Genomic DNA, 25,849 nt, shown 5'->3' with positions numbered 1-25,849 from the left:
TAAAGTTTTTAGTATGTCTGCTTCATTTTTAATTTTTATGTATCTGTGGTTGTTTTTTTATTCTGTTATCCAAGAAGAGGCCCTTTACACCCCTCTCGGGTACTGTAAAATTCTATATTTATGTAAAATTTATACTGTTTTTGTTTTTATTTTTATTTTAAATAATTTTTATCGTATTTTTAAATTCCGACTGTGATATTAGTTATAATTCCTTAGTGATATTAGATATAAGTTTTTAGTGATAATATTTTTAAGTTTTATTTCATTTCTAATATTTTAGTTTTGTTAGGTATATTTTTTATGTTAATTATAGTTTTTAGTTTACAGTTTTTATTTTAGTTTTTAGCTTTTCTGTTATCCGAGAAGGAACCCTTTACACCCCTTCTCGGAGTTTGTAAAGTTTTATTTTTTTTTAATTTTATATATTTTTAATTTGTTTTAGTATATTACGCTTATTTAAATTCTTTATGAAATCTTTTATTCCAGGCGATAATAACGCGAAAACCTTTTTCACCCTCAAAAAAAAAGTGTAATGATAGCTTTTGGACCATTGCTTTTGTGAATTTTTCCTATTTGTATGTTTACAGTTATTTCTTTCGTTTACTTTTAGTAATGTGTGAACTTTTGTATACTGCTTCCTATTTTTATTTTATTTTATTGATTTCAGAAGTGATTTTTTTTTTAATCGGGCCTGTATTGTTTAATCATACAAACTATGTCTAACGTTCAGTGTATTTAAAGAGGAATATCTATTTCTCTATAAATGTTGGTACTAATATATTCAACTAAATAAAGCCAAACAATATACAGTTGCTTATGACAGCTATTCATTAGTTGTTACTTTCTGTTATAATTATTATATTGTTATAATCATTATTGATAATGAATAATAATTGTTATATTATAATTGTTCCACTGATTATGTTAGAATTGAATATAAGCTTGAGAGCAAAGACCTTAGTGTAATGCAAGTTGCTATTAACCAATTATGTATATATGAGTAGTGTAGTAATGAAAGCTCATCATAATCTTGGCTTAAAAAATGGGTAATAGGAGAACTGTGAATACTGAATCATATGCTGTCATATAAAAAGTATTTGTGGGACACCTTGAATATAGTGTGGTAGTGTGGACCACAGTTTTAACAGTAAAGATAAAGAATTTGAAATCACTAAATATTTATTTATCATTTGCATGAAAAAAATGTATATAGTATTTTATAATACATAACATAAAATAAAGAAAACTTATTTTTCACTTCAAAAGAGAACAATAAAAATATTAATTTTTTTCATTAGATAAATGAAGATTTGTTGAAGAATTAAAGAAACGTTTTTTATGATCATGTGACAAACTTATAATGTCATAACTATATGGTATGATACCTTAACATACATTAACATTATGTAAAAGAATTTTTAGAGAAATTAAGATTCTGAATATTAATTAACCTGTTTTTTATAGTATCTCATGATTCTAATTCTATACCTCAGAAAAATGTATTTTTCACGATATAATTAAAAACATGGATCTTAGCCGAGCCTTTACTGAGTTCTAATAGCAAGTATCAAACAAATTTTACTACCAGGTTTTTATGATACTGAACAACTTATCTAACAAATACGACTTATTTAAACGAAACCAAACATGTTTTAACCATGTATGTATGTAACTCAAAATGTATTGACATTTTAATGAGTTTACTGAATCGACAGACAAAAAATTCTCAGTTACTACTGAAAAGAGAAGAAAGTTTACTTTTTGTCTTTAGTAGACTGAGTGACTGCAAAGAAATCTTGTATAGAACCTAACAGCTCATCTCTACTCTCCACCACATTTATTTATTTAAGTAAGAAAAGGTTATTACAAAAAAAAAAACATTTTCATACACACTGAAGCTTGGTTAAAAAAACATAGTAACACAAAACAATCAGTGGTTCTTTTAATAATGAAAGCAGAAGTGAAGATTCAGCAGCAAAATAAAAATAATTAGTATTTCTGAAAAGGAAAAATAACAGAAACTTCCAAAAAAAGTTTTTATGAAATGCCAAAACTGCCAAGTTGTTACTACAGGTAGAGAACTTTCAAATTATAATAGGACCTAATTTTTTTATTCAAACAGACAACTTTCTAACATCTGTTTTTAAATCTATTGAAGATGGAGTGGCTCCAGCTGTCAAACTAAATTTTACATGTGCTTTCAAGACCTCAAAATATCCTTGTTTGAACAAAGGAAAAATGTATGAAACTGAAAATATTACTGAAGAAGAACAGAGATAAGTTATAAAAAAGAACAGTTCAAGAAAAATATAAGGAAGATATTGTAAAAGATAAGTACTACATAATTAACACAGACATGTAGGCAGTAAAATTATCGCCCTTGACAAGAGCAGTTGCATTCTGTAACACAACCAAAGTTTGCTCATATAACTTTATGGTATATAATGTTCCACACCAGTAATGCACAAATTACTAGCAGAATGAGAAACAAGCTGATCTTGCCACTTCCTGCTTTGTCCTTGCCTGATAAATTATCTAAAAACACTAAGTAAAAATCTGTCAGTGGTAATCTACAGTTGTGGTTGCACATTTTAAAATAGGAACATAATAAAATGTAGTAAAATGCTTAAAATAACATTCAAATGACAAAAAACTTTTAAATTTTTAAAAGCCACATAAATATGAAACGTTATTCAGAATCCATATATGTATTTTTTGAAGGATAAAAAACAAGCATATTTTTGCCGGCGGACTATATCGTTGCAACTAAAGATGCAAGAAAATAAAAGTATTTACAGACAACAAAAAAAGTATCCTTTTCAATTTTTACCATTTCAGTAAGGAAATTAAAAACCTTAAAACTGCTTACAATTTTTAAAAAGATACTTTATCAGCCATAAACAAGCAGTTGAAAAAAAATCTTTCAAAAGAATACAAAAAACAAAGATTTCATGTCACAAATTAGATGTGAAATGTGCTACTACATATTAGAATCCAGAATACCATAGGGAATGTCCTCTGTTAATTACTGCTTTTGTTATTTATTGATGATCTTCCTCAGAAGCTTGAACCATTCATTGCTACTCTCATCGTTGATAACATGACCGTATCTATATTTGAAATTAGTAATTTAAAACGACTAGAAACTTTTCAGTTTTTTCCTTAGGTAGATTTAAAATATTTACAATAGTATGCGTTGTATTCTGACTAATGATAATGATATATTAACGTTGTCATATTGTGAAATTTCTAGTTATTTTGTTATACGAGGGTTATTTTTTTTCAAGGTCCGATCGGTCACGAAATTAAAACCAGAGTGAAAATAAAAAAATTTTTATTTGTAACAAGTACTTACATAGTTACGCTACTTCTCTACATAGTCGCCACTCCGATTTACACATTTGGTCTGACAGCATGTCCGCTGTTTTGTGCAGAAGAGAAATAAGTTGTATATTCTTGCGGCAACTCTCTAACAATCGCCACGTTGTTCTTAGAGTTGATATTCAGAAATTACATCTACCTGTTTTGAGTTCTTATTTCTGGTATCGAGACCCTGCTAAGCGTCATATTGAGACCTGGATAAAATTCTTCAGTTTTCGTTTTTAATGTTTCTGGTGAGCTGCCAACATAAGATGATACGGTGGACGGTAGGAGACAATTTGCCGACATCAATATTGGTGTTACGGTTGGAAATTACAATCCCGCGTGTGTTTCTGGTGGAAAGGTTGCCGATGATTGCTCTAGCGACCATCGACTTGTCTTCGAGATAACTGGTGGCCTGAGTGATGGTTATACGTGTAATTAATCAGTTCAGCAACCGCGTTTTCTGCACAGGAAAGCAAATTGGCGGAGGTTTGTCACAATTCTTTCGGCTAGGCTCCGTGAACAGAAATTTTTATGGTCTTGATCTTGAGGCCGGGCAGGTCGGTTATCGGTAGCTTTCATCGATCCCGCTGAGCGTTCCATTCCCCCCATTACGGGTCAGTATAGGATGACCCCCTGATGGACACGGGAACTTACTGAGCTGAAGTCATCTGATCTCCGTTTAAGGAGGTCCTTTCAAACTGAGAGTGACCCGAGCTGCGAGCAGATTTGGCTTTGAGATATAGGGAGCTCAGATATTATTATTATGATAAGGTAAGGCAGGGCAAACGTGATTCTAGGCGTTCCTTTGTTCAGCAACAAGGTAACAAAAACCCGTGGAATGTTGTTTACCAGTGCCAGGGCATAAATGAAAGAAGGGTATTCTTCTGTCCGCTATCTTGACCAGGAAAGGAGTGATCTTGGATTAAACGGAGATCCTACGTACTTTGTCAGATGATCTTTTGCCGGACGATGATTTAGCTGTAGAAACTGCTTTATCATCGTCGTGTTCGAAACGATGTGGCTTTTCATCACGTGGATGTTTTGTCTTCAGAAGTTACTGAGGTGAAGGTGCGCGAGATAATCTGTAGCTTTGGCAGAGGTAAAGCTCTTGGGTTTGATGGAATAACGTTGGAGCTCCTTGTTCGTTCAAAAACTTTCTTTTAAGAAGCATTTAGAGTACGTTGTAATGAAGGCCAGTAGTGCCTTCTTTGGTATTCCACGTGTGGTTAATCTGGATTGGGGTCTGAATTTCAAGACTATGAGTATCCTCTATGAGGGTATGTATGAGACAATTATGTTGTATGCCGCACCTGTTTGGGCGGTTAGACTAAAATGTAAAATTATAGGGACATTTTGTTGAGGACCCAGCGCCTATCATTGTTAACGGTGACAAGTAGTTACCGTAAAATTTCTTGTGAGGCTGTCCTGGTAATTGCTGAAGTAAAGCCTACCGATATTGTTGCGGTTGAGCATCAACAAAGCTATTTCGCAAAGAGTTGGGTCAATTAACTTCTGCTAGAATTAGAAAGATTGAGAATGATGCATTTCAATTGTGGCAGATTAGGTGGAATGAGACGGCTGATGGGCGTTACACGCATGGTCTCTTCCGTGATGTGAGAAGTCTGCGGGGCGCCTCTTAGGTGTCTCCTAATAAGTATATAACTCAGTTTCTTTCGGACCATGATGCTTTTAGGGATAGGTTAGCTCGTTTCGGCCTGGCTGATTCTGGTCTGTGATGTGGCATATTATGTTTGATACCTTTTATGTTTGTTTTCTTCTATGTCCTTCTATGTCTGTCATCGGTATGATGAAAGACGATTAGAGGTAGCTTGGGGATACTGGGTCTACATTACATTTAAATGTTAACTGGAAAAGCCGGGGCAAATGGTCAATTGTGGAGAACTTCATGAAATATTTGGTTATTCAGCGAGTGCGGACGTGTAGGATGGGGAGTTCGAGTTACTCGGATTGTTAGGGACGCTTGGGCGTTTCCTATCGCCAAGATAGGCGCTGCGTAGTTTTGTTTTTATTGGTTATTTCGTGATGTTTGTTTTATTTCGTTGGTAGGGATATAGCTCAAAATTTAAATATTTTGTTTCTATCAGTTCGGTTCGTTTGTTTTTTATTCTGTTTTGTGTTTATTGGTAGTACGTTCTTACACCGATGTAAATGTCATTCATGGCATTTACATCGGTGGCATCCTGACGGAGGCCAAGCTGTTAACTGAGAGATGTTATTCAGTCGGTGGCTTAGAAGATGAACTCCGGTAAAGCCCATCAGGGCTAGATAGGAACGGGTGGCGTGGCGACCGAAATCGTCACATGGTGGGATCTTTCCCTTCGGGATCGTCACTTGCTACTCATGTGGCATTCCTAAGACTTGTATTTATCTATTCTTTACATTTCACAATTACACAAAATGCACTATTCTTGATTTACATCAAGAAAATCATTAATTATAAATGTATTACCTGATAGTCCAATAAAATACTGTTTCAAATAACTGTTGTCCATTCTTTGTAGCATTGATGTTATGTGCACAAAATATTCAGTGTTATAACAAATATTCAGTTTCTTGGGTTAAATGTGAATACTAAAATTTTACATATTCTTGAGAAATAAAACTTTACTGCTTAACACACAAATTCTGATATGTTACATAAACGAACTTATGAATGTGATTAAAAAAACAATAATGAAATCTCCAAACTTTTTTTAAAATTAACGCTGAAAGAAAGATTATTAAAAGAAGAGGTCATGACAAGATAATAGTTAATTGAAGTTTATTGTCTCCTTCAATTTGCCCGTTGTTACAATAGTATGTTGTTTTAATAATGTGATGTATCTCTACAGAAAAATAAATAATATTTTTTTTATCATGAGATTTATTGCTTTATTGATAACTTAACTGTGTTATATTCAAGTAATTGTAATATATAATATTGGAATATTGGATTTTATCGTTACATCATAACTACATTCGATCGTAAAAATATACACTTAGAGTGATTTAATTACAATTTTATTATTATTGCTTAAACTTTATGATAAAACAATATTTTCTGCTTAAATCTATTATGACATATCATACGTCTTATTTGAATTATCATATTATATTATATGGCTTGTACTAATTGTATTACGTTCAGAGAGTTGTCATCAATATACAATTTGAAGCTAATTTTTTAGTAATTACTTCATGAGATAAAATATCAAATTTCTTTAATTATTCCCCAAATCTTAAAGTAGTAAATGCGCCAATGTTGAATTTGACCACAAATTACTTAGCCTTCATTTTTTAATCTACCGAGCAAAAACCTAACCAATTAGGAGAAAATTGACTTAGCAGTCCATTATCTGATGGCGCACAATATTTTCAAATATTTTAAGCAATATTAGCATTGGGCTAACAAGCATGTAATTGCTCGGTTGTTTTTTATCATTCTTTTCCAAATAGTGATTACTTTGAAAACTTTGAAATAATACCAGTAACACAATTACGGTTTATTGAAGTTGTGTAAGAAATAAGAATGAAGCTTTCTTAAATAATTAGTAAAAACATACATATCAGAATCCTATAATTTTTTAACTGCCACACTTTATATCGTACTCATTAATTGTTTTCAAAACGAAATCTTAACAGATTTCTTTGACAATCGTTCATTGATCGCTAATATTCTCCTGTTCGAAGAGTTACATGTACACAGTAATAATTTATCTGTTATATCAGTCATACGATTAATGAAATATCTATTTGCATTTGCTGTATCAGGATCAAACTATCTCAGATGCAGGTTGATTTAATTTATTTACAATTTTTATCAAGTTTTAATATACTTTGCATTTCTTTCAGGAATTTGAAATATATTTTTAATAGCTTCTCATTTGGATGTATTGTACAGTATTTATTCAAGTTCAACTTAAACTACTTAATTTTAAGTAATTTATTCAAGTTATGAAGTTTTATTGTTGGCTAATACTATTCTAAGTGTATCAAGTCTTTTAAGTTTTGTTAATCTTTGTTATATAGAATTATTCACAGTGAATGTAAAAATAGAGCCCATGTTTTACTGGTGAAAATAAAGAAGTAAGTTCATATGAACATAGGATTGGAAACGCTTCTTCATGGATTATCGGCGGACGAAAGATTTCGTCCTGATTTCTGCGCCTTTAATAATTTTATTTTATTTTCAATTTTGATTGTGTTTTATTCTAAAACATTTAATTTTTTGTTTTGTAATATTGAAAATTTTGTTTCGTTTCATATCTATTTAAAAGCTCCACAATTTTGATATGTTTTGTTTTTAATAAACTTCGAAATTCTTGTTTGTATTTAGTTTCCGTCGACTTTACTCATACCGCTTATCAGAGTTATCAGATTCTCTATTGGCTTTGTTTAAAGCTTTTTTATTACTATTTTAACAAAACTCTTTTACGACTAACATAAAAAAGTATGTTTCTTTACCCAAATATGTTGTCTTTTACCACAAACTTCTCGAAAAACTAAACAACAATTCTGGGACCTATTTTTCAATTTTTCATGTCAAATTTCATATAAAATCATTAAATTTATCCCTTAATTTAGGTTCAAATAATTACAGTCTGACTTAATTTTACCGAAATCGCAAAAATCAGGACAAAATATTTCGTCCCCCGATACTCCATGACGAACGTTTCCAATCTATGTTTATATGAACTTTCTTCTTTATTTTGACCCCTGTCATCCCAAAAATAAAAATCCAATTTTTTTTTTTCGTGTGTGTTCTGTTTCTTTTGTTGCAGATACCCACAGCCACCACAATTAACAAATGGATTCTTCAATGCGGCCACGCGGTCCCCCCAACGCCTTCCCGGACACACGTGTGTCTGGAGATTAATATTATGTACAGTAAAGAACTTCTGTTTGCTTCTGAAAAGGCAATCGCCGCCCCAAAACCGCGATCGCGAATAGGTATCACCAATTTGTAAGTTCCCTATTCCCTTTCCTTTCAAGAAAGAAGAATGAGGAACGAGCCCAGCAGCCATCAGCCCAGCAGCCACTGACAGCATGGAAGAAAGAAGAAACTTGCACTTTCCCCCGTTCAGCCCTTCGAGGCCACGGGAATACTAAGGTTAACGGTATGTAACTTCGGTTACTGCCAATTCTGGGAAAGTGCAGGCCAAAGAAGAATGAAGAGGTCATCGGAAGAAGAAGAGGAAGAAGAAGATGAAGAAGAAGGAAGACCCTCTACTCGTCCCAACATCACGGACAGGAGTCCGGAACAGAGCCCAGCAGAGATGCGTCCTGAAAGGCAGCCATAACAGAAGTGGATGAAGACCTTCTACACAACCCTTCCTTTAAAACTTACATATAAATTAACATAAATCAGCAATTGCGACTCCTCCGGAAAAGGGGGCGCATTGCTCCCTCCATATAGCTAGTGCCCCGTTGTAGCGTATTCCTACTAGCCTATGAAGCGTTAGCACCGAAAGTACTTCAGTGGACGGTCTGAAGGGGAATTACGTCGGGAGGACAGGTTGCATAAGCCTAGCCTTCCGCGGTCGGCCCATAAAAATGGGTTCGATAACGCTGGTTTAACAACGGATTGGAATGCAATTAAATCCGTCCTTAAAAGTACTAAATATTAAATAAGACAAAACTTGAAAAATTAGACCCGTCACTTAAAATAAACCTTTTAAAAAACACGCCCGATTTAGAATCATCCAGCAGCAAAGGACTCTGTCCAGGTTCTGCGATCCGAAGGGAGAATCTATAAACTCCCGCCAACTTTGCATTCCATTCCATTCCATATTTTGATCACAAAAATATTTCCCGAAAGTTGGTTACATTTTTCGTGAATCACTCTGTACATAGTTTTTTTCACTTCTCCATATAAGATTTAAACTTCAGATGGAAAATCTATGTTTGTGGAATTCCTCACTAAGGCGTGGTTTTATAATAAAACATGAATGACTCTATCACTATTACCTCAGTCGTGTTCAATCAGTAAATAATAAAGTATTTCACAACAGAAATGGGAACATAATTTTTTTTAATTTATGTTGTCTGTCATTGACTTTCTTGTAGCACTGGTGTGTGTTAAGCGCCTAGAAATAAGAGGCACCACAGAAACGTTTTCTAAAAGAATAAATATGTTCACAATTCAGCCAGTCTCTGTGGTGAGCAGATCGAAGATGTCAGCGGTAGGACTGAATATCACCTGCATTTCAGTAGGTTCGACATGGTAGTATACTGCAACATAATTGGCTCAGCAAAGAAGTCAGTAACAATTTTACGTCTTACTTTTTTTAGTAAGGCTGGCATAGGATGATTGTTATTATTAACGTTAGCTATGTTATTTTCAGGTGTGATTTGCGACTCCTGTCAGGTCATCTACGAATGATACAACTATCTCAAAAAACCGCTGAATGCCGGCGGACGTGCTGTAACCTCCTGTTCATCATCAACGGGTGATGATGGATGTACGCTCTTATTAGAAATGTATCCTTGTGCTAGTGTTTCGTTTATCCTCAATTGCTTAGTTTGACGTTACACAGAGCTCTTTTGGCTTTATGTACTTTATGTAACGCTCATCATCTCGGTAGCCGCGAATTTAGGATGGAATTTTTTAAATTCTTTTTTAATCAGTTTTCAAATAAGTATTCGATAAATACATTTTCAAATTTTTTAAACGGTTTTAGATTTTTTGTTCTTACAAGGATGATATGTTTCAAAATGAAGTGTTTTTCGTATTGGCATTTTGAATCTATGTGAAAGTAAAAGATACGATTTATTTCAGTTGTGATTATTTGAAATAGTTTATATTTAATAATAAAAAAATAATACTGGTCAACATAATTTTCTGAAGCGATAAGGGAGTACTTGTTTCTTTTTTTGGAGCTGACTCAAAGTGAGTTTTAAAAGTTCAGAGTAAGGTAAACTACACAGTTATTGGCATATCTAAACGGACTTAAATTTTTCTGGTTCTTGATGGAAATCCTTTTAAAATTTATAGTATTTTATTTTCTAAAAAAAAAAAATAAATATTTTTTTACAGTTATATACAAATAATTGATTATTGACAAGCGGTACACTTTTCAATTGCGCCGATTAATTATTTGCCGCAACCAAACTGACCACATGACCGCTGTCCACATTGTGTAAAACTTTCATAACATTATTCTGGCTGTTTAAGTGACATCTGCATCTTTTAAACATTCTTTAAAACAATTCAAGAGATTTACATCTTTTGTCATGTAACGGTTCCAGTATATTTCTTTGGAGTTTAGATTTTTCTCCTCTGTCTTTCACTGTTTTAGTAAGTGAATGACGCTGACCACGAGTGAACACTACTTCACCTCCACATTGATCGTGAACTAACTGGTGATCACCAGTTAGGTATTTCAATGAGTCAGTTGAGCTGATACTCTTCAACATGTCCCAATTAATATACATTCTTCAGTTACGTTACTTATTATTGTTTGGTGGGGATTTCATCGTGAGTCATCGATGTACAAGTATATTTGGAGTCAAAAAACCACACTTCTGCTATTTTTCTCCTTTTTAAAATATTGATCATGCATGTACTTATCTAAATAAAAAAATAAAACTATAGACTGTCTTTACTTCTCTAGAAGATCTATTATAATATCTTTCATTCAAATAATTAGCAGCACCCATTTGAGACTGTGTAGACATGCGGGATAATTTAAACACTGTTGAAACAACTGTAACACAACTTCTAATGCATTTATACTGCCATGCTGATGCGACTACGTCATGGCAACATAAAAATATATTCTAAACATTATAAATAAAAATTACAAGAACTCTATGTCAATCACTAAAATTCTATGATGTCAATGACTATCTACGGGTGTTAATCCGTATTGCACTTAGGTTAGTGTACTCTTTTATTTGGCAGTAAAAGAGTATCAATAACTGTCATTATCATATAATATTATTAACAGTTATTGTAGGATTGTTGGGCTGCTCCATTGAATGGATGATTCCAAGTCAAAAATTCCAAGTCAACGCTTATTTTCTACGCTTGGTATTTATTTATAACATATTTTCTGATCATCTGTGTATTTTATCTCTTTAAAATATCCGAATACTACTTCTAACCTCTTTTTGAGTTAAATTCTCTGAAGAACGCAGATAAAAATTACTTTATATTTCAACAGAAGTTTTCTAAACTTTTATTCCAGGTAATTGGTTAACTGGCATTTCTCCCGCCACCACCCCATTCGGTCGCCCAAGAGCATAAGATCAAATGTCAGTACCAAGAAACGGCTACTGTGCCTCTGAAACAGTTTAGCGACCTAATTCCAAAAGGTTCCTAGTGCCCGGATACTACTACCTATCTACTACCTAGTGCCCGGATAGATACTACCTATTAGTGTGACCGGATTAAGCAGGGTGCTATAAACCACCGGCTTACGTGTCCCAGCCGCTCTTGTCAATATTAGAACTAAATCAGGGAGGCGCACCCCTTGTTACTAATAAAACAAAAGAACAGTTAATAAAATAAAAAGACTGTCACGCCTCGGTCGCTGAATGCCAGCTAGTACCTGTCCACCATTTAAAGCGCTTGGAGCTTATATCTGGCTAGTGGCCAGCCATTATCTCAAGAAAGACTTCCCACAGCTGCGCTATAGGAATCAATATAACCAAAATATAAATTTACCCTTAAATCTAACGATGACGGTTGAACATCGCAACCTCATTGAGGAACTATCACACGGTCCAACAATGCGGCTCTCGCCACATAGACTCACCGCTTGTGAGAGGCCAATTTTCTCCCTGACTTTTCCACCCTGTTCTAGGGTGGCTCGGTCTGTGGCCCCCCCTAAAGGCGGGGCAGTCGAACATCATATGCTCAGTCGACTGGACCTCCTCGCAGACAGACAACTCATCAGCCACCAGGCGGAACCGAAACAGATATTGCTTTAAATCGACATGGTTGGTGAGCACCTGGGCACGCACCCGTTGCCCTTTAAGATGAACTCGAGGCGTACCATCCCCCAAATCCTGTATAAACCAATACAAGGATCTTCCCTTAGTCGTGGTGTGCAATTCAAGCTGCCATGCCTCCATCGCGAGGCTCAAAAGCCTCTTCCGCAGATGGAAGTTGGGCAACTGGATGAAATTTAGCTCCGGTGCATTGTGATCACCGTTCCGCTCTTGTTCTAGCCCGGCTCGAAACCGCATCCCAAATGCCTCGGCCTCCCGACCTCTTAGCAACTTCCACATGGCTGCCCGAACTTTCACCACTAAATCGATTGGGAGAGCCTTTCCCAGTACGGTAGTAGCCTCGTAGGAGGTTGTTTTAAAAACGCCAGTGCATACTATCAAGCCTTTGCGCTGAGCACTCCTTAAACTTTGAAGCAGTGCTCTATTTCTGACTAACCTATGCACCGAAACTGGGACCGCGTATGCGGTCATACTCTCAAAGACGCCTGGGTAAACCATATACATTTGACGGCCCGACAACCCGTAGTCTTTCCGAGCAATCCTTCTAGGTTTGTGCATCACTGAGACGGCGTCCGCCGCAACTTGCCTAATGTGGTTGCTAAAAAGAAACTTTTCATCAAACAAAACACCTAGGTACTTATGAACCCTCACTCGGCTGATTACACAGCCTTTATGTTTAATGTGGGGGTTACGACTGCATTGTAATTTGTTTGCACCCTTGAGAAGCATAAACTTCGTCTTGGGCACAGAAATCTTTAAATTATGCCAGGTAAGTCCAGATGAAGTCCTTTATACTGATGGTTATGATCACGGTTTTCTGTCGGTGTGAGATTAGTCAGGAAGCTTACAACTTTTTTCGTAGAGGCGTAACTAGCTCTGATTACATATCTTTCGTGAAACATAGGTTGAAAGAACACTGGCAGAGTGGTTGGCTAGTGGTGGAAATTAACTATAACATATTAAAAACACTTAGAGATCCTTAGAGATTCAAGTTGCTGGACAGACGCTGTAAGGAGATTGACATGGTGCGCACGGGAAGATCAGATTAACACATGAATTTCTCATGACTTCTGATAACGTGCCAATATTTCAACTAGGCAACTCTATTAAATACTTCGTCACATTTCCATTTACAGTATTCGTTATGCGACTATATGAGGAAATCTTAAACTAACATACAACATTAATGGTGTTCTAGGCGATGATATAAATTTTAAGTAATAAAGATTTTTAAAAGATGCTTGTTTGCAGTCAGAGTTTTACTTTACCCAAAAAATCTCTTACAGAAGGAGCTTACTACACTCAAACTTTGAAATTTTTAGTTTATGATCAACTTCTTTTACAATTAACATTGTGTTCATACAATCTTCCTCTTTAATGGTTTATATGAAAAATTGTATTTTCTTTTAATAACTTTTTTGAAATAATGGATGCTTTACAATATTGAGTTATGGTTTAAAAATTACGGTCTTTTTGTTGATAAAATTATCTATTTGCGTCTCTTCTTTTATTACATTTTATGAATACAGTTACAGTGACACTTGCCCACAAAATTTTTAAGTAAGTCCTTACTTTATTTTTTATTTTTTTTTTTCAACATAAGTAACAGTCATCCGTTTAATGAAACGATAATTACACGGTTACGCACAGGATTTGATGATCTTTTTAATTGCTTCTCAATATTATAGAATCTTAAACTAAAAAAATGAAAACTTTACAGATAAAACTAATAAAGAAGCCTGTACCATATAACCTAAGCTCAGGTTAAGTGGTAGTTACTTGTATATATATTTAACCTCCGGGACCAACTTTGGTATTGCTTCAGAGGATGAGATGAATGACAATTTTTGTAACGTCGTGAAAATGCCTGACCGGGATTTGAAACCGGATGAAAGGCCGAGATACTAGCACTCGCGCCACGGAAGCCGGCGCGAGTACCATCCTCATTCACCCTCTGAAATAATATTTACGGTGGTTCCGGAGACTAAACTGAAAAAATAGAGAGGTGGTAGTTACTTAACTACGTTTATTTACATTCTTTTTCTTGTTTTTATCAATCTTTCTTTTTCGTTTCTTGTAAAATTTAGTCTACGCAGCAATTCTTATTACCACACATCTCAGGAACGGTCGACTTGAGACTGTACAAGACTACACTTCATTTACATTCATACATATCTTCTGAAGTAATACCTTACAGTGGTTCCAGAGGTTAATTAGAAAGAGAGAGAGAGAGAGATAGCAATTTTTATTAAGCTATTGACTTTATAAGATTAAACTAAAGAAAAAAACAAAATGGAAAACAAAATCGTAAAAAAGAGATAGAATCCATTTTAAAAATAATCGCACGAAAGTGTTAAAGGGAATATTTTTTCAAATCTTGACTTTTTGAAATTGGCAATAAATTATGGATTATTAAGCGGCTGTTTTTCTTTTTTTTACTTCTAAATAGGGTCCATTAATATATTTTTTATACGTTTTTTTTTTTTAATTTTAAAGTAAAAAAGATTTCTGTTTCATGAATTTATCCCTTTATTAAAAAAGCTGACATCGACAGCTGTTTTATGACAAGATGGTTTAAAAATATAGAACTACGCTAATTTAGTGTTGTTATTTAAGGATTTTTGTAGATGAAGGTTACTGAATTTTTTCCTTGAAATTTCTACACGGTATAAAAAATTGTACTTCGAGTACTGAAAAACCAGCTAATATTATCAGAATCGTGTACTGTGTTGTATTTTATTCTAATTACTTGCATATATAAAAGATGTAAATATTTCTCGTTTATTATTTTTAAAAGGTTGTGTTTTGAAACGTAAATAAATATTGCTATGGCAAGCTATAAGAAATCGAAATTTTTCGTTCGTTTGCTGCCCACTGAAGATGTAGATTGGGAAAATATTAAAATAGAAACCAATAAAGAGGTAACTAAATGAGTCATCTTAAAGATTATTTATTTACATTACGTTTTTGTAGCACGGTAGATCATATTACAAAAAATTAATTTTAAGGAAGAATATTAAAAATATGGTACTTACCTATTAACGCCACCGTAGCTACAGCTTTATTTAAAAAACAAAGTAGTCAATCGGATTTCGGTGGAAAATGAACAGTCTCTTTATTAATTATAATAAATGGTTATTTATATTTATCTATTTTATAAATATAATTTAACCAAACTTATCCTACGCACACTTCGCTCGCTAACCTTGACTAATTAACATCGTAATTTTTTGAGTATTTATTTAATAAATTCAGTAATTATTGCAATTATTTATTATTTAAATAATCAAAACACTACTATTAATTAGTCAAGATTAGCGAGCGAAGCAAGCGTAGGTTAAGTTTGGTTAAATTGTATTTATAAAATAAATAAATATAAATAATAAAGAGACTGTTTTGAATCTATGTTAAACTCTATGTCGAGCCATTTTCCACCGAAATCAGATTGACTACTTTGTTTTTAAATAAAGCTGTAGCTGCGGTGGCATTAATACGTAAGTACCAAAAATATTTTTCCACTATCGAGCAATTAAGAATCCTACTGGGGATATGAGAAAGTTGAAATACATCTCAACAGCTCTCAAGTAGCGACCACACTCCTTACTATTGACCGATTACCTATGACTTTTGCGCAACCTTTTACAGTTAACGCAAGACGGAGCCTCCTTCTTTTGCGGATAGTCATCACGCTTGTGACCATCCTCGCCATAATGTGCGCACACCGAAGCATACTTACAGAATTTGGCCAAACCAAACATTAAAGCACTGCTGTACGTCAAGGTACTCCTTGACGCGACGGGATGCGAAGTCAACGAAGATTCGTTCCTCCGACACGAACTTCTGGTAGAAACCAGCCCCTAATTCGAAAACTCCGTGATACCGTGCGGCATTACGTTTGACTGTTTTGAATACTAGCCTACACTGGTCCTTGAATGAGGCCTCATCCAAATCAGTGTTTTGCTCTCGAATGAGGGACAAAACTTCCTCATCAGAGAGACTGCTCTCGATGTCATATACTATATGATAACCGAAGAGGGCCTTCTCAACCGCTTGGGGTTAACCTTGAATTCAAGCTTCTTAACAGGCGGAGACTCCGTGATGGCTCGGACAGTCTCCATGTTATCTGCAACAACTACCAACCCTTTGCTGGTCTCCTTTATGTTCCTAATGCGAAGTTCCTTTCGATAAGCGCGAAGGGCAACTTTAAAGTCGCGTTTGAAGTCTTTACTCGTGGTCTTCGAACCTTCACCTTGTTAACGAATAAAACCCCTCTGGCTTCTTTGCCACCTTACTGGCTTCCCGTTTTGATTTCAAACATCAGCGTAGCGCCTGGGCTGTACTGCGGCCTGAACAACCTTAGGAGCCTCTTTGACCTCTTTGGGCTTAAAGACCAAAGTCTCGAATCCACTTCATTGATCTTCACCAGCCTGGGAAGTATGGTCTCATCCCAACGCTGACGCCGCCGGGAAGGGAAAGAAACTCAAATAAGTAGTCCAGGTCCTCCTGGACTACTTTGGCCAGTGGGGCAGAACTGCCAGGTCTGCCCTTCGCTTTTCTAACCTCCTCAACAGCCGTGATCGGCCTGACCCAGGCGGGTGCGCCCGTGTACATCCCGTTCGATTCGTCCTCAGAGGAGCTGGATTGTACTGGCTCCAGCTGAAGATCTGAGAAGAGTTCTGAGAATGATCCGTGAAGCGCGCCCAACTAAGGTTCAGCCAAGCGATGCCCAGGGACAATGTTTGGCTGGACGACCATGCGTTGTCTCTAACCCTTAGAAAGAAGATTCTAACAGTGAATGATGATTCTATCAAAGAAGTGCATTAACACCCTCCTCTCATTGCAGGTCAGAGATTGAGGTTGTCGAGGTAAAGCCGGCCGTGAAGTACTCTGTATGATGATTGACCAGAAAGTCAGTTTTACTGAGCAGCTTCAGAGAGCCGTAGACAAAGCCGCAAGAGCCGTAACCGCTCTCCGCCGGTCCATTACGAATGTTGGTGGACGGAAGGCCAGCAAACTGTGATTGCTGATGTCCACGGTGCATTCTGTCCTGTTATACGGGGCGGAAGTGTAGGTCCAGGCGTTAAGATTCGAGAGAAACCGGAAACTGTGCGAGTCGCTTTCGCGAATCGGACTGTATCAGAGCCGGCCGTTCTGGTGATCACCGGAATTATACCTATTGTTCTTTTTGCAAGGGAGCGCCAGACGGCCTGCAGGAGGCGACGGGCAGGCGAAGACCGGGAAACCATCGCCAGGGAAGCGGCCTGGGATCGCGAGATCAGAGAATGACAGACAACAAGTCTTATCCCTCTCGTTCTGTAGACAGAGTGGTAGAATGGAAAGGTGGAGTAATATGTGGCCAGATTTTTAACGGGTCACAAGTACTTCCGCGTTTGTCTCCATGCTACAGGGAACGCGCCGTCCCCCGACTTCCTCTATTACCTCGATATACGGACGACGCCGAGCACACCTTTTTCAAATATGTTTGGTGGGCGGCAGATTGAGGGACAGTAGAGGCGGATCTCGGAGTAAAGAGCCCCATAATGTGGTTGCGATGATCATAAGATTGGTGATCAAGATAATCCACGAGCTTCTCATATATTTCTAATTACGCAGCCTCTTCCAGAGAATAACTTACAGCCACTCCAAAGGCCTTGGAATATGACAGCCTACTCCTGTGATTTGATTTGAATTAATAGACAAATTAAAGATTGCATTTATGTTTTGTGTTGTTTTTTTTGTCTAAATTCTCTTTAGAATGTAAATGAAATCAATTTACCATATCTTATATTGCAACGCCATTTAAATGATTTGGATATACATTTAAGTTTATCAAATAATCAACCGCGATCTTTAGCTACAAGATTACTAAGTTAGAATCTATTTAAAATATTTTTATTTTATTCTGTATTTATTAATCTCAGAATATTTCTTGATACTTCAATAAAAAAGATGAAATACTAGGGCTGCACGCTATAGGGCTTTTTTCAATTCTCTCCGCCGCGCCGTCTAATTTTTATTTAGACAAACAGTATTACTTTATACAGTTATTTTGTTATTTATTTTTTCTTTTATCTAGTAATGTGTATTTTGTGACGTAATTTTGCGTTTACAGACGTCCTTTAATTACTTTATTTTTTGGCGGATATGATGACCGGGCTTAGGCGGTAGGCAAGGTAAGCGACTGTCTACGGCGGCAAAATTTAGGTGCGGCAAAAACCGCCTGAACTAGAACGCAAAAAAAATAAACACAACCCATAAAAATATATTTTGATTACTTGGATCTAGAAAATAATATTATTTAGTATTTATTAGTAAAATAATATTATTATATTATTGTACTCATAACTTCTATTTACGTAGTTTTGTTTATTGTTTTGGGTATGTTTAAATTGTCTCTGAAAATAGTAGGTACTAGTTTTAATTTCTAAGTCCGTTGTAGTTAACCTGTTAAAAATGTAAATTTTGATTTTCAATAAAACAATTTTCCGTAAATCTGTATTAGTATTATTGTCTTAATTCAATTAAAATGTTATTTTTCTGGTTGTTTCATAATTCTGTTTTTTTTTTTTTTTAAGTTTGAGGGATGGAATTAATTTGGTTTACCTACGGCGGCAAAAATGCTACGTTGGCCCTACGGTTATGTGCTACTAAATGCAAAATTGTATTTTTTTTTCTCGCGTTGTACAAAGTATTTCTAATGTCTTAGAAGTTTTGCTAAAATTTGGGTGATTTCATATTTCATTTATTAGACTCATCCTGAAGTATCCTTTAGAAATAAGAGCTTGTCATTTACTTTTAGGAATACTGTTTCGGTGATCTGAGTGCTTAACTGATCGAATGTTAAACAGAATATTTATTAATACATTTTACTTAGAATGTTTTGTTTATCTTATTTCTTACGTTGTGTTTCGTATATTTAATTATCATAAATATCCTTTTCTATTTAGGTTATACATATTCGCTGTCTTCAAGACTTTTGTTTTACTAACAAATTATCCGTACCACGATTTTGGAGTTTTAAAACAGATGGAATTTTCTACAATACTGATCAGGAAACAGTGTATCATGTTGTTATGGATGGAATAATTCAGAGGTTTGTTTAACGTAATCAATTATAATATAATAACATTTCAGTAATACTTCCTAGTTGTTTGTGGGTACAATTACTTTTGGTTGAGATGCTTTTTTATTTGTGAACACAAGAAGCTACGACCATACTGGTCATTACGTCATTGAAATCTTGGTAATGGCCAAGATTGAAATCTTGGTAATGGCCAAGATTGAAATCTTGGTAATGGCCAAGATTGAAATCTTGGTAATGGCCAAGATTGAAATCTTGGTAATGGCCAAGATTGAAATCTTGGTAAGATTTGTGTAGCCATCGATTTCAATCGAAACATTGAATTTGAATACGGTTTAAGGAATCCATTATATTCATCATCGTTATAATTATTGTCAGGCCGTAGAATGGAACAAATTCGTTATCTTTTGAAGAACTTGTAAATGGAAGCTGATTCTTACTTTGTCTTTAAAAAAAAATTATTTTCTGTAGTTAAGCAACTTTCTTTTTTTTTAGATTGGATATTTTTGTATTTATTCATTCAGTACGTATGTGTGTTTTATGTTTGATTGTCTTTTTTTTATATGAATGCCTAGCGGTGGTGGCCGGCGGACTCGAGATTAGTGGATAGTGTACCACGATACTTAACAATTTCTGGGGTGTTATTACTGTGACCTTACTATATTGTTATATATCAAAGTAATGTGTGTGTGGTTTACCTGTGCCGTATGGTTTGAGAATGTGTATGTACAGATTCAATAATTATAAAATTATCAACGTTCACACGGCTATTTAGAGATTTGTTGTTATTTGTAGGGTGGTGGGAAATTAGTGGCTACTTAAAATATATAAACTAACCTACTTCCTGACAATTAAGACGTCATTTTTCCGGTATAATTCTAATATTTAGATTAATAAATTGGCGCCAATTTAGGGAACTGACATTATTCCAAACCAGTTTTGGAATAAAAAATGCTGGGTACTAACAAAATTAATTGCCCAGCAAGAATTGATGTAACAATTTTATCTTCTGGCAAACTAAACGTTGAATATTTTAAGACACATGTTGGACATCAAAATGATCTCGGACGCATGAGGTTGTCAAAGCATGAGAGGGATTAAGTTGCTAAAAATATTGCTCAAAAAATACCTTTCGACAACATTTTAGATTCAATAAGATCGTCTATTTCAATTGAGGAAATGGAACGGCGTGATTTATTAACCACAAAAGATCTTCATAACATAGCCAGAGATTACAATTTAATAGCCGAAGGTGTAAGGCATAAAAATGATAGTACCAGCGTTCATTCTTGGATTTTAGAAATGCAAGAAACTGGTAATAATACTATAGTTTTTTATAAAGCACAAGGCTCAGTTTCAAAAGAGTTTCCTCAATTGAAAGAAGATGACTTTGTTTTAATTTTAATGAATGACATGCAGCATGAAATACTTGAACAGTTTTACAAAAAGTGCGTTTGCATGGATAGTACACATGGGTTAAATTCATATGGTTTTGAATTGACTACTTTGCTTGTTTTGGATAGCTTCAATCAAGGATTTCCGTGCACGTTTATGTTTTCAAATCGCACTGATTTCGAAACGCTCCAAGTTTTCTTGTTAAATATCAAAAATGTACTTGGTCATGCATTGAAAACTAGTGTATTTATATCATACATGGCTGATGAATTTTTTAATGCATGGGTGGCAGTTGTGGAAAAACCGACGTTCCGATTATTCTGTTCGTGGCATGTTGACAGAGCATGGAGAAAAAATTTGACTAAAGTTAAAGGTGGCAGGGAAAAACAAGTTGATGTATATAAACTCATTCGCACTTTGATGGGAAAACGTGATCAAGGTGCGTTTGACCGAATGTATAAAGAAGCACTGACAACTTTAAAGAGTGATACTAATACTGTTGAATTTGTAGATAATTTTCAGAAGGAATACGCGTGAACCATACCCAGTTGGGCATACTGTCATCGCCAACATGCTGGTGTAAATACCAACATGCATTTGGAATGTATGCATGGTGTGATTAAACACATTTACCTGAAAGGAAAAAGGCCAAAAAGATTAGACATCGTAATACACGCTTTAATGCGTTTTCTGCGAGACACACTTTTTGATAAGCTTATTTCCTTTCACAAGGGAAAATTAACTTCAAAGATTTCTGCAATTAGACAACGCCACGCAACATCTTTGAAATTGGATACGAATAAGATTATCCAGAATCATGAATGTGACAAGTGGAAAGTGATTTCAAGTGAAAACATTGAAATCTATGAAGTAATAAAAGTTAATAATGACACTTGTGAATGCGATCTAAAGTGTGATGAGTGCAAAATATGCATTCATGCATATATTTGTACATGTCCTGATTCTGCGATTACATTTAATATGTGCAAACACATTCATTTAGTCCAGCAATTGGTAAATCAACACGTAAATGTGTCATCATTAGACGAGGATAAAAAAGGAGGTAATTGTTTAATTATTGAAGACGCACCACCTGGGAACGATTTACAAAAAATAATTTTGAATGATCTTCAAAATACCGAGAAATTATCAGAATAACCGAGAAATTATTAACAGAATAACTGAAAAATTATTTCAATTGAAACTTTTTATTTTCAATTTACAGGTCAAACAGAAAAAAAATTGCAAAGGAAAAAATACTGCATCATGAATCAATTCCGAGATATGCTATCTGAAGCTAATTCGGAAACAGACTTAGAATTGATTAGTAAGATTGTTCAGACTCAAACAACCACGCGAGCGGCAAATTCTATGACACAAAGTGTCATGTTTTCATCAGAAGAACCGCCAACGAAACGTCAAAAATTTGAGCCTCAACGGAAATTTCTGTCTACCAAAAAGCAAAGGCAGAAACCGACGAATTCCATAATTGCTCCCACTTTACAAGAAAAACAAGATATTGCAATAAATTTGTTATCCGATAGTAGCATTGTTTTCTCTACTTCCCAAGATTATTAATTTTTTTACTTTTTAAACTTTTCTTTATTACGATTTTTCAGCTTTGGTCAATTTCCTAATTTTATAATTTTTTTTTACATTCTATTATTTGTTTTTCAAACTACAGATATGTTTGTTATATTTTTAATCATTTTAAATTTTTTTTAATGTTTCGTTCATTTTTTTACTCATTTTCAATTTTTTTTTCATTCTTTGTTTAAATCTGGTTATGGTTTTTTTTATTTTCTGTTTTTATTTTATTACTTTTCATTTGCTGTATTAAACAAACAATAGAATTTTGTCCTAATTTTTATCCCTTAATATTAATATTATTTAATAATAAATCCGATTGGTTGATATGTTCATGCATTCTCGCGCGTTCAAATAACGCGCCAAGAATAGTGTGGGGCGTGACTACAATCTGCCTGTTTCGTTGAAGTTCGGCATCCTCACTTGCCTGTCGCGAGACACAAGTTTCAATCACGCCGCGTCACTTCGTTTAGTTCTGAACACGCAGCTAGCACGTATACATGTCTACAACAATAGCATCTCCCACCAAGTGTGAAGTGCGTGCGGTAATTCAATTTCTTCAGGCTGAGGCGTGTAATGAAGCTGAAATTCATCGACGAATAAGTAATATGTACGGTGAAACTTCAGTGACTGACAGCAAACTGCGACAATGCTGCAGGAACTTTAAAGCAGGACGTACAGATGTTCATGATTCAGGCGGTCAGGGAAGGAAGCGAGTGTCAACCGATGATCTCGTTGAGAGAGTGGATGAGGCAATTCGAGAAAATCGTCGGTTCACAATTTCTGTATTGAGTGATTCGTTTCCTGAAATTTCAAGGTCATCTATCTACACCATTGTGAGTGAGAGACTTCAGTACCGCAAACTATGTGCGAGGTGGGTTACCAAGATGCTGTCCCACCATCACAAAACAATGAGAATGGACGCCACCCTAACGTTTCTCCAGCGCTACCACAATGAAGGAGAAGATTTTTTGAACAAAATTGTCACAGTGGACGAGACATGGGTCCATTTCGAAACTGAAGAAACAAAAGAGCAATCCAAACAGTGGATGCATTCTCATTCTCCCAGTAAACCAAAGAAGTTCAAGCAAACCTTCTCCAACAGAAAATGTATGGCTACTGTGTTCTGGGACTGGAATGGAATTCATGGAACGTGGCACGACCATCACTGCAGCCTCATACTGCGTGACTCTTTAACGTCTACGAAGGACAATTCAGAATAAGCGGAGAGGAATGTTGTCATCAGGCATTGTCTTTATCCATGACAATGCTGGGCCGCACACTGCAGCTGTAACAAAGAAGCTCCTGCAGCGTTTTCATTGGGAAGTGTTTGATCTCCCACCATACAGCCCGGACTTGGCTCCATCCGATTTTCACCTCTTTGCTCACGCTGGCTTGGAGGACAACATTTTGGCACAGACGTCGAGCTGCAGACCAGCGTAGAAACATGGCTGCAAACACAGGCGGCTCCGTTCTATGACGAGGGTATTGGAAAGTTGGTACCACGCTATGACAGATGTCTAAATCGGAGTGGCGACTATGTTGAGAAATAGCGTAACTATGTAAGTACTTGTTACAAATAAAAAATTGTTTATTTTCGCTGTGGTTTTAAATTCGTGACCTATCGTACCTTGAAAACAAAATAACCATTGTACTTGATCATTCATCCTCAATTGTAGACAAATCCTCAAATAACAAATCTGTTGCTCTTACACAGACTTTAATGGCATTTCATCCTACAATCCAGTATAAATTTATACATAGATCTTAGTTCTAGTGAATCATTCCACCATGTTTTGAATTTGAGAACTTGAACCCTTTTCTCCAGTACAATTTAAACTAAAGTAACAACATCTGAAACAGTTGTAGTTCCAGTTATTCTTTTCCTTTGGATGTATTCTCTCAACAAATACATCCACCTCCATCTCCTTTCCAATTTGCTTATAGGATACACCACATTCACCCTCTTATCCCCAAGGAGACACTTCCACAGGACAGTTTCTCAAAGGATCCTGTTTTAAACAAATAAGTGCACAAAATATGGTCTTTGGGCTTTTTGGCTTATAAATTTTGAATAATGCACCTACTTTGATCCTACTGGTAAATCCAGATAACGTAGGATAACAAACAAATATTAACACAGACCTTTGTTCAGTAAACTGTAAAGTATCACTCCTAAGGTAATCAACCTCCCTACAGAAAATGTAGCTATCAACCAAGTTATTCTGAATCCGATTTTCACTGGAGAATGATTACATTAAGTATGATATTTGAGCATGCACCCATTACCACAGTAAAGATAGCATGATTACTAATTATGGGGAGCAGCCAGCTCAATTACAAATCATTTGTTTTCAGCAGCAAAATAATTATAGAATTGAAAATTTGAAAGAAATTTATAAAATTGAAAGAATACATGAAATTGCATTTTATTGTGTTTTAGTGTGTTTGATGGACTGAACATAGTAATTATGGCCTGTGGGCAAACCTGTTCTGGCAAAAGCTTTACATTGGGAGCGTTACGAAGCATGTATGAGGTATAAAAGTATAATCATTTAGTTTAACTTTTTAAGTGAAATTTGCGAGGGATTTTTCAAAACATATCTGTAGAACACATTTGTTTTTGGAACTTTTGTAATAGCGAAAAGTTTTTGAATCAAGTGGAAAACAAAAACCTTATTCTCCACAATTATAAAAACTTAAACTTGGCAATATCAGGACATTATTTCATGTTTCATTCTCAAAAAAAAAAAAAACCAATGATGACCCTAATGCTTCAACACATTAAGGGCTTCATCCCATTCAGTCTACCAATAATTGGTCTAGGCTTTTTTAACATACAAGCAGTTGTAAGTTTAATTTAGTTTTTTTCCTATTCAGTCTCATGTATCCATATTAGGAAGAATCTGCTGAATAACATATACGCTTATTATTACTAAAATCAATGTTGCAAGTACAGCTCGATCCTTATACTTAACTGCTCTGCAAAACAATGTCTTCATTTAGCTTTTCAGTCTTCATTTATAATTGCTATATTCAAAAAATGTTATAATTATTAACTTATCAATTACTGTAGTTTTTATTAAATAGTGTAAAAAATACCTTATTTTTAAATTCATAAACACTATAACTTGATTGTCAAAAAAATATTCATTAACAGTGGTTATCGTTGATTAGTAAATATATCTACAATAATAGTGGATGTCTACTGAATTTGCCTTATTTGTCACTGGCATTATAAGTAGCGAGTAAGGAACATTTTTATATACAGATATCTATAATTTATAGAGTAATATATATGCCCAATCATTCATTCTTTCACTCTCACTCTCTCTCTCTCTTTCCATCTATCTATTTATCTAGTTCTAATTCATTCTAAGAAATTTAGTCTGTACAGCTGTCCATTTTCCTGTACAAAAAAATTTTATTTTAATACAGAACTTGTGGTCTTTACAATTTTCTCTA

The 25,849-nt window shown here is 35.0% G+C and overlaps 1 protein-coding gene and 1 pseudogene across 1 annotated transcript in view; both read left to right on the top strand.

The window, feature by feature from the left end:
• Positions 1-15,149: 15,149 nt before the first annotated feature.
• LOC142317429 (kinesin-like protein KIF9) overlaps positions 15,150-25,849 on the top strand; it is a 52,656-nt gene continuing 41,956 nt past the window's right edge. Inside the window, exons 1-3 of the mRNA XM_075353997.1 lie at positions 15,150-15,242; positions 19,269-19,414; positions 24,828-24,921. Coding sequence (XP_075210112.1) covers positions 15,150-15,242; positions 19,269-19,414; positions 24,828-24,921 — 333 coding nt within the window. The remainder of the gene's footprint in view (positions 15,243-19,268; positions 19,415-24,827; positions 24,922-25,849) is intronic.
• On the top strand, positions 20,582-21,955 carry LOC142318495 (uncharacterized; annotated as a pseudogene).

This window comes from Lycorma delicatula, chromosome 1, assembly GCF_047948215.1.
Source record: "Lycorma delicatula isolate Av1 chromosome 1, ASM4794821v1, whole genome shotgun sequence".
Taxonomy (NCBI): domain Eukaryota; kingdom Metazoa; phylum Arthropoda; class Insecta; order Hemiptera; family Fulgoridae; genus Lycorma; species Lycorma delicatula.
Note: the sequence above shows the minus strand (reverse complement) of the source record. Positions and strands in the feature narration are given on the sequence as shown.